At 44.4% G+C, this 9,946-nt stretch overlaps 1 protein-coding gene across 1 annotated transcript; it reads right to left on the minus strand.

The window, feature by feature from the left end:
• Positions 1-2,012: 2,012 nt before the first annotated feature.
• LOC101760188 (wall-associated receptor kinase 3) lies at positions 2,013-5,428 on the minus strand. Its single transcript, XM_012846194.3, has 4 exons — positions 4,438-5,428; positions 3,823-4,341; positions 3,504-3,602; positions 2,013-3,420 (listed from the first exon to the last, which is right to left on the minus strand). The coding sequence occupies exons 1-4, from the start codon at positions 5,366-5,368 to the stop codon at positions 2,213-2,215; spliced, it is 2,757 nt and encodes a 918-aa protein (XP_012701648.1). The 5' UTR covers positions 5,369-5,428; the 3' UTR covers positions 2,013-2,212.
• Positions 5,429-9,946: the final 4,518 nt, after the last annotated feature.

Consider the following 9,946-nt stretch of genomic DNA (forward strand, 5'->3'; position numbering starts at 1 on the left):
TTTGCGGAGCGGATGGAATTTTCAGTGGACGCTCCCCTCCTCTGAAAATCCCATCTCGTTTTCTCGTGGAACGTGCAGCAACCGCTAATCACAAGTCGACCGGTCAAGTGTGCGGTAATCCGAAAATTTTGGCCGCTCCTGGAGCGCTCCCAATCGCGGATCGCCCGCCAGTTTTCTCGCCTCCTTCCGTTGAGGACGGCGCCTACGTTGGATTTTGAATTGCTCCATCCGTTTATCATGCGGCGATCGAGAAAAAGAAAACAAAGGTTGTGACGAGAGAGGATGACGTGGAGAAGAGAAGAGGCTCCGACCCATGAATTGATGACATAGCAACACTTTAATTTTTTTGAACCAAACTTTTTTGGAAACTGTTGGGTAAGAAAGTCTTTTTTCCACCCAATAATTTTTGTCAAAGTCCAAAAATCAGTTTTTTTACTTCTATTTTTTTTTCACCCTCTGGAGATGCTTTAACGTCCGAAATAACTTTTAAAATAGTTTTGGAAACTGATCCAAAAACTCTTTTTCCAACAGCGGCCTGATCACGGCGCCAAAATTCTGCACGCTCAAAACCCACGGCCGCGAGAGCCAAATTTCATTTCTGAAGAAGGATCGCGCTCCCAATCGCGGAGGTTGAGGGAAGAAACGTCGATCCGTCCGTGCGCATAATTTTTCTAGCCTGCCCGCATGCTGTGAAGATCGTCGGGGCCTGTTTATTGCACTGGCGTGCCGCCGCCGCCCGCCGGTCATCGAGTCCGGGGCCAACACTGTTTCGTCTCGTCCGTGGAGCAGAGGGCCTTCGCGCAGCTGCGGGGATGCGGAGTAGCAGGGTCCGGCCATCGGTCATCGGGAAATGTCAGAAGATCTCTGAAAAATTCAGGCATGATGAGGGAGTTCAGGAGCCTGCCTCTGCCATGTTCGTTCTACAGTTTCTTTGCTGTCTGGGTTCTGCTATTTCTTTTTCCTTGAAGCTATTCTGTCTGGAACTCTGGATTCTGTCATTTCCATTTCTGCATATTAGAGTGTAATTGATTGTGATTTTAAATGGAATTTAACTCAAATATGATAGCTGACAAGAGCCCAGACAAATCGCATACCGGTAATGCGGCACTATCGGGCTGAAAATAACCCTCGTCGTCGCCCGCACACTCCTCGGCCCACGGGGCGCTTCGCGGGCCACCTTTCACGAAAGCACCGCACCGGTCCATCTAATAACAACTTTTGAGCCCGAACCTCGTGCTGCCGGCACCACCTACGCCGCCGCCGCTCCTCGTCCTCATCGCCGCCGACTATGCCCAGCGGCCAGCGCCGCTCTTCGCTATCGAGGTCGCCGCAGCTCGACAGAGCAAGTGGAATCGGCAGGGCGGGGCAGGCTCCTCGCGCTCGGGATCTTCTCCCAGCTCATCCCACGCTCCCAGTGCAAGGAGCAGCCGGCCGACGCGGCCCCGTGGCATTGGCCACTGTCGTCTCCTAAAATTGGTACGCTCCCTTGGCACATGGCCATCTCAATGGAATGTATTGCTTGATTTATTGACAAAATGGTTTGGTATGAAATATTCTGAAGGTAGGTACTGATCCGCACTCGCTCACAATGTTACAGAAGATTATAAATCTAAAATACGGCAAGCTAACTGGTTTTCTATATGCAGAACAGTTGCATATGCAGTGTTATTAGCTAGAGTGTACTTTTCAGATCAGCAAATGGAGTTTTAAAGTTCTCTGTTCAACACTTTTCGATAGTGTCACATGAAAAGACATGCAACGGAAGAGTGGGGTTCCTACTGCCCTGATGCCGTCACGGCGTTATGCCAGATCTTTGAGTTATGAGTGTCACTTCATAGTAATCATGCTAATACTTTGTAAAAAGATGCCATAATATGTTGCAGCTTAAATCATATTCCGTATATCAGTCAGCGGTCTACTGGAACCACCTATTAAACCACTGGCAATTTATACCCAATTGTTACTGGACTCGTTGATAACCACAACAGTTTTCTTATACAAGCTTATCTTTAGTACTGTAACTTATGTACAAATATAAAAAGTATACAACAGTCGCGGTCTACAATATATTGTACACGTGAAATGCATCTATGTGATATAGTATCATCGAAAGGAAACTAATATAATGTGAATCTTCAATAAAATACATGATACCTCAGATGCATTATATTCAACATCCAAGCAAGCCATCGGTTATCTTGCACAAATGTAATTAGCGTGGCAAAGATGCAAATTCTTGCTCCAAACTGTAGCACCCAGAGCTCCCAGCATTGACAAGATCGATATGCCCATATAAGTTCTTATCTTGTGGGCATAACAAAGGCTCAATATCTGCATCTTTTTCAGCTAAACCTTTTCTAAGTCTCTTTGTTCTTAGAAATTGAAACCTCATCTCGACTTCTTTCATAGTCGGTCTGTCTCCTCCTTTGACCCTTAAGCATGCTTCTGTAAGTAAGGCGATTTCATTAATCTCTTCCTGGTCTGCCTCTTCCACAACTTGTTTATCCAGTATTTCTACAAGGGACCCTGCATGAAGTCCTTCAATGAAGTAATGTGATAGGCTTTGTTTAGCACCTAAATCATCGATAAAAATTGGCTTCTTCCTTATCAAAAGTTCAACAAGTATTACTCCAAAACTATATACATCACTCTTTTCAGTAAGCTGACCAGTATGATAGTACTCTGGGTCCAAGTAGCCGAATGTACCTTGGACAATCGTAACCACATGAGTCTCATCAAGCGAAAGAGATCTTGAAGCACCAAAGTCTGAGACCTTTGTGGTGAAGTTGTCATCCAAGAGTATATTTGAAGACTTAACATCTCTGTGGAAAATTGGTATTGTAGCAGCTGAGTGTAGATAAGCAAGTGCCCCTGCTGCTTCCATTGCAATCCTAATGCGATCATCCCATGAAAGCAAGCATTTTACTGTAGTATCAGAGTGAAGAAGTTCATACAGAGTGCCATTAGAAATGAACTCATAGACAAGCATGGGCACCTCATCTTCTAGGCAGCAACCAAACAGTTTCACCACATTGCGATGGATGATTTGAGACAAAATAACAACCTCATTGATAAACTGGTCTACCTCTATTTGTTCCACTATTTTGGATTTTTTTATGGCCACCACACGTTGGTCAGATAGAATCCCTTTATAAACCGTGCCATGTCCTCCACGACCAAGAACACGAGTAGCCTCAAAGTTGTTTGTTGCCTCCTCTAGTTCCTCCAATGAGAATATTTTAGTTTTGCTTGTGGTGCTTTCATCAGAGATCAATTGCTCCAATAGCAGGCCTTGATTTTTCTTGAAATGTGCTCTTCTAATTCTCTTCTGAATGCCCCTTTTCCACTTACTGGCAAGTACAGTTACACCCAATGCGACAATTATGGAGCCAAGGCCACAACTGATTCCAATTGCAATACCTATATGCATTCGCCATTGTTATGAATCATATTAATGTTTACAAATTATAATTGCAGGGCGGTTTATTTTGCTTGAGACTTACCCAAAAGGAGATTACGTTGCTTAGTTGAGCATTCATAGCTTCCAGGCGTGTTTCGGCATATACCATTGCAGTAGTTTGGCAGTGAGCATTCATCAATATCTGTAGATAACACATTCAATATATATATTGATGGTTCCGATCTATGCTTGCATTATTACTAGCTGCTGATAAGAAGTCCCGCTTTTAAATTTGTCACCGAATATATACGTGGATGGTTATAGATATGTATGTGAATTACTGAATTGATTTACTTTCCTTCTATTTTCAAGTACAAGCGATATTAGTGCTGTACGCATACTGAAGGAGAAGCCGGATGTACCTGTGCAGCCTTCCTGTATGTACGGGTTTCCTTTGAAGCCAGGAGAACACTTGCAACGATACCCCATAAATATTTTCCCATGGGTCACGTTTAGGCAAGAACTATTTTCACTGCGGCATGCATACTTAGTAATATTCTGCAAAGCTTGTTCACAAGTTGAATTGGTAACCGCCCATCTTATGACAATGTCGACATATTCCATAGAAAAATCAAGTCGATCTTCCACGGGGCCGCTGACGTCCATACCTCCGCTCTCGTCAGTCGAAACTATTATCTCTTCTTTTCCAGTGCTCGCATTGCTTAGCATGTTTCTTACATTCAAAGTTCCATCTTCTATTGAGATACCAGTCACGCGGTACTGTATATCTCCTGTGCTAAAAAGCGTGTCACCTGCTGCTGTACAATTAAGTCGGAACTTTTCGTTTCCAAAACAACCTTCTTCGAACCCAAAAGGGAAGGAAATGTTCATGTTTCCACATGACCTCCGGCAGTGTTCTGTAGACTCGGGGTTGTAATCTCCTTCATAATATATTAACATATAGTAAGAATAAGCAAAAGCAAGTGGTTAAAACTTAAACATGTTCATTTCTTAAGAGAAAAGTAAGGAGGGAGTACCTTGCGTGCAACCTTCGGAAAGGTAAGGATTGCCGCCCTGGTCGGAATAAGAATAACGGGAGCAGTAACAGTAGTAACCCCCATATGATGACGCATTTCTACAAATGCTGTTGGTGGCACAAGCATAACTTGCGCTGTTCATTCGCGCGCTTTCGCAGCTTGGTTGATCCGTGATGGCAACCTCAACAACAGCACCATCGATCTTTCTTGTGTTTGTCCAACCCAATAAAAGGTCAGTCATGTTTTGCGTGAAATAATACTCACCGACATCTGATATGAAAGCCATGATGCGAGGGTACATAGAACTTGCAGATGATTGTCCTGCCATACCATCAGCCCGAGAAAATGTTGCCTGAAAGCCTGACATGGCATTCCGTAAACTGATGAAACAGCAACCAATCCCGTTGCAAGGCCCTCGAGTTGGCAATACCCCCCCGTGGCACCTACTCATGCAGGAGCCGACAGGGTTTCTCTCATAATCGAACAAGTTGACATCAAAGTCACATCCAAGGACAAAGAAATCGTTATCTCTACTGGTAATAGTAATACCCTTAGCGGGAGCCTCCCACTCCCAAGACATATTGTTTCTACCTGGTCCAAAGGAACTGTTGAAGAACATAGGGACCTCAACAAACCCATCATCATCTATCCACGTGATCTCAGTTGTGCTGTTATTCATCAGAAACAGCTTTGGAGGTTGAGTGGTGTTGTCGCAGGTAACCTCGAAGCCTTGCCGGAAGCAGCCCGCCCCTATGCCGAAGGGGTAGAAGATCTTGACGTCCCCGCAGCTGGAGGGGCAGTGAGCTATAGAGTCGGCGGACGGGATATACAGTATCCCTCCGTCTCCCAAGGCTGCGGATGCAGGCGGCATGGCTGCCAAGCACGCCAGAACGAAAGCCATGGCGCAAACCATCACTCTGGCCGAGCTCATCGTTACGCCAATCAGCTTGTCTGCGTGTAAAAATTGGTGTTAGTGTTCCGGGTTAAGGCAACTGCGCATATTCTGAAGCGACACAAGGTTTCGTGAATGCTAGATACAGTACTGTATAAAGGCGTCCCTGATGGGCAGAGTACATCGCTGACCCGCAGTCGTCGCCCGCCGGGTCAGTCACGCGCGACTCGCCCAACGTGTGGTCGCTAGCAGGACGCTGACTCGTGCCCTGGTAGTTCTGTAATCCCAATGCGTGGTTTAGAAGAGCACAAATCTGCAGGATGAAAAATCTTGCACATTGAATGCAGATACCTTCCTTCACCAGGCCAACCTTCGAGGGCGATAGTGCTACAGCGAGAGAGTTTACCAGGGTAGACTTTGTATTGCCGCCTAGTCGCCAATCAGCGATTTTTCTGACGTATAATTCTTCCACAAGTAGCTCTCAATCAGGACCCGATCCCATACGCCTACTTCTGCGAAATTTGGTTATTTACAACATCAAAATAAAGAAGCGGGGGGCATATGTGTACCATTAAAAGAAATTTTTTTATTTTTTGTGGTTTTTACCATAACAATGTGGAAAAGCTCCATAGTGGAGACGGCGTCAACGTGACCGGAAGAGAGGGATTGGTGAGCCTTATCTTAGTGGCTAGCGTCTCATCCAGCTTGGCACGAGCCTTGGTGGCGAGTTCAAGATATTGACCGGAGGAGACTTGGTGATCGGGAGCGTATCCTTGGTGGAGCTCCAAAGTGGACTAGGGGTGATATTTGACTACTGATACCACGGGATAAATCGTCGTGCCCGAGTTTGTATCCTTCCTGACCCACTCTTTTTATATTTCCGCATTTCATACCTTTACTTTCTAGAGTAGTATCTTAATAGAATCGGTTATAGGTTGTAAAACTCTTTGTGGGTGGGAAGTTTCACTAGAGGGTGAAAGTTGTTTTCTATTGACAATCAGCTTCTCTAAAACATCATCTATCAGCAAGTAGCCTAATAAGATGGTTGAAATCAAAATGTTGATTAGTAAACCCACAATATAATATCATATATTTTCAAACCAAAATCAACTTGCATACTATGCTTCTTTAATAACTTCCACAATTTCACTAGTGGGATGTAGAACATCCCGTCACCCTTCACTTGCACTCTGTATGCTCCTGTTCATCACCTAAGCTAAACCTTTAGGACCAATCAACAAACCTCACCAGGGGCTATTTTCTTCTTTTTTTCTCGAAATGAAACACCAGGGAAGTAAACGTGATGCTAACTTGAAGTCTATACTTTTCAGTGTACTACTTAAGTAATTTTCGCATTTACATCCCATTCCACAACTTGGCGTTGATCTGTGGAGTCTTCTCACAAGTTACCATATAAGATGTGAGCAGCTGAAATGCACTTGAAATCTGTCTCCAAATAAAAATAAAATGCACTCGAAAAATGGTTACGACTATTATTGGTCTGCATATCTCAATCATCTTTATAGCAGGGGTGATTTAATAGTAGAATTTATTACACATAAGGGACCGAAAATCGACATACTCTCTGCGTCCCAAAATAAGTGCACTTCTAAAATTTTTTTAGGATGTAATAGTAATAATGAGAAATGACCTATGTGCAACTAATTATTGCTGTTAATTTTCGCATACACATTAATGAACCATTCTTTGGAAAGGAAAATATCAAGCAATTAAATATGCATGCACCTTGGAAAGGAAAAAAAAGCAAGACACTCTAGGAGCGTTCATCTTGGAAAGGGAAAAAATATGGCAATTATGCAATTAACTTTAATTAGTTGGTTCAAAAGCTAGAAATGCATTTTTATGCGACAAAATTTGAATCCTAAAAATGCAGTACTCCCTCCGTCCTAAATTATAGGTCATTTTGTCTTTTCTAGATGCATAGATATTATTATGTATTTAAACATGGTGGAAACCATCTATCCCGTGCAACCTTAGAAACTATCAATTAGGCTATAAGATGCTAATCCTGACTTTTTTGTTTTTTAACCCTTTTCGCGAAAGATTCTCACAAATAGGCCCCTGGCGGAACCAATTCCAAAAATGGACCCTTAGCTTGGCGTCATCCACGCTGGCGCCAAGCTACAACGTCTCGGCGCCAGCCATCCTGGCGCCAAGGTCTTGCGCAGCTGCTGACGCGGATGCCGACGTGGCGGGGGCTTGGCGCCAGCCATGATGGCGCCAAGCCTTGGCACTAGGATTTGAACTCGGGTCTCCAGGATAAGGAACCCACCTCCTAACCAGTTGAACCACAGCTTAGTTTGTTACACACTCCTCGGAATAATTATACTTATTTAGTTCGAAACGCGAAGAGGTACAGCGTAAATAGCTCGGCGCCAAGATCTACGGCGCCAAGCTTGGCGCCAAGATCCATGGCGCCAAGGCTTGGCGCCATCATGGCTGGCGCCAAGCCCCTGCCACGTCGGCATCCGCGTCAGCAGCTGCGCAAAGACCTTGGCGCCAGGATAGCTGGCGCCGAGACGTTGTAGCTTGGCGCCAGCGTGGATGGCGCCAAGCTAAGGGTCCATTTTTGGAATTGGTTCCGCCAGGGGCCTATTTGTGAGAATCTTTCACAAAAAGGGCTAAAAAATAAAAAAGTCGGATGCTAATCCAATAGTGGGATTATTTTGCGCTAAACCCCCCACCTGCCGGCCACTTTTTCAAATCCCTCCTGCAGCCATGCGTCCTTTTCCCCCTGCACCTCTAACCCTATTCATTAGATTAGCATCTTGTGGTCTTGATCGATAGTTTTCAAGGTTGCACGGGGTAGATGGTTTCCATCAGATATGTTCCCTCTAAACATAGGGTATATCTAAGTGCATAGCAAAGTTTATGAATCTAGAAAAGTCAAAACAACTTATAATTTGGGACGTAGGGAGTAAGGGGGTGTTTGGATACTCCATGCTAAAGTTTAGCACCTATCACATCGGATGTTTGGATGCTAATTAGGAGTATTAAACATAGGCTAATTACAAAACTAATTGCACAGATGGAGTCTAATTCGCAAGACGAATCTATTAAACCTAATTAGTCTATGATTTGACAATGTGGTGCTACAGTAACCATTTGCTAATGATGGGTTAATTAGGTTTAATAGATTCGTCTCGCGAATCAGCATAGGGGTTCTGCAATTAGTTTCATAAGTAACTCATGTTTAGTCCTCCTAATTAGCATCCGAACATCTGATGTGACACTGCTAAAGTTTAGCATATAGTATCAAACACCCTATAAGTATAGGAAGTACGGTCCAACTAAATTAGCAGTCATGGATGGCCATGAGAACGTCGCAAGTTTTCCACGAGTCGTCCTGTAGCAACTTCTGTGAGGGTACTATGGGGCAATATTTCCTAGGAGAAAGCTGGCATGATCCGGACTATATGGTCAGCAGAAATTTGCGTCACACCTCTGACTCACTAGAAAGTACTACCACTAGAAATAGTTTCGAAATATGCCGAGCCGTATCGATAAAAACGCAAAGGTAGGTATTGGCCTCATGCTAGGTTGATCGAGATGCATTGCTCGCCTAGACCCATAGGCGACTATAATTTGGTCAAGTTAGATAAATTTAATTTTGAATAAAAAATAAATTATTATAGCTTAGAACGGATGGAGTACAATAATTTTTTTTAAAAAAAAAGAGTTTTGAATGCACGTGAGAGTTTTTTTTAAACAATATCACACGTGACAGTTGATTTGTCCAGTGGATGAAATGTTCGCACGAATTTTCTTTAAAATTCATCCCGTCTCGTATGCGTGCTGAAAGTGGTAGTGTTACCGCCGTACGATCACGAGGACCCACACGAGTAGACCAGTGAAGTGCGTCGAGTAGGACCGGCCGGTTGAAGTGAATGAAGAGTCCTGTACGTCTGGACGTCAGTGAATGAGTGAAAGACGTGGAGCTTCCCGGCGTGTGCGGGCATGGTGGGGCGCCCTGTGTTGGCTTATTGTGGCCTTGGGTCCGCGCTTGCAGCCCCGCTGCAGAACGCTTGCCACGACCGCCAGCGACCACCGAATGCAACCCCTGTAATTGTTTGCGCTAGTTCGAGGGCGGGAAGGCTTGATCTGCGCACAACTTGGGTTGGACGGACATAACAGACCAGCTAGCAGAGTGAGTGCCAAGAACGTCTGGGGACTGGGAAACCACCATTCTGAATGCAGGCCAGGCGCCCATGCAAGGCCTACTCGAGAGTTTTTCGACTGCCTTGTGTGCATGCGTAATAAAAAACCTAACCACCTCACCTTCATACCAAGCGTGAAACGCCGGTACCAGTTAGCCAGTACATCTGATCAGTGATTTCACAATATGAACATAACAGTTGCATATCATGCTAAACTACTTGGTGCAATTTTGTATGCAGCAGCAGATTCGCGTGCTTATTCATTTGCAGATGCAGGTTCTCTGTTATTCTTGTGAATGATCAAGATGAAGCAATTCAATGAAGCTATGTCGGGACTGATATTTGTGCTGTGAGCTATTCAAATATGCCATGGGAGACTACCATTTGTGCTGTCTCTGTCAGGAATGCTAGATCCTAGATACAGTACCACTCAAGTTTA

Source organism: Setaria italica, chromosome I, assembly GCF_000263155.2.
Source record: "Setaria italica strain Yugu1 chromosome I, Setaria_italica_v2.0, whole genome shotgun sequence".
In the NCBI taxonomy this organism is placed as follows: Eukaryota; Viridiplantae; Streptophyta; class Magnoliopsida; order Poales; family Poaceae; genus Setaria; species Setaria italica.

Bases quoted from the DNA above. Each gene is read 5' to 3' on its own strand.
- LOC101760188 (XM_012846194.3), bottom strand. From the start codon at position 5,368: ATGAGCTCGGCCAGAGTGATGGTTTGCGCCATGGCTTTCGTTCTGGCG. The intron at 4,342-4,437 runs GTACTCCCTCCT...TATATTATGAAG, and splicing joins TTCCGAAGGTTGCACGCAAG to GAGATTACAACCCCGAGTCT. The intron at 3,603-3,822 runs GTACATCCGGCT...TGTTATCTACAG, and splicing joins CATACAGGAAGGCTGCACAG to ATATTGATGAATGCTCACTG.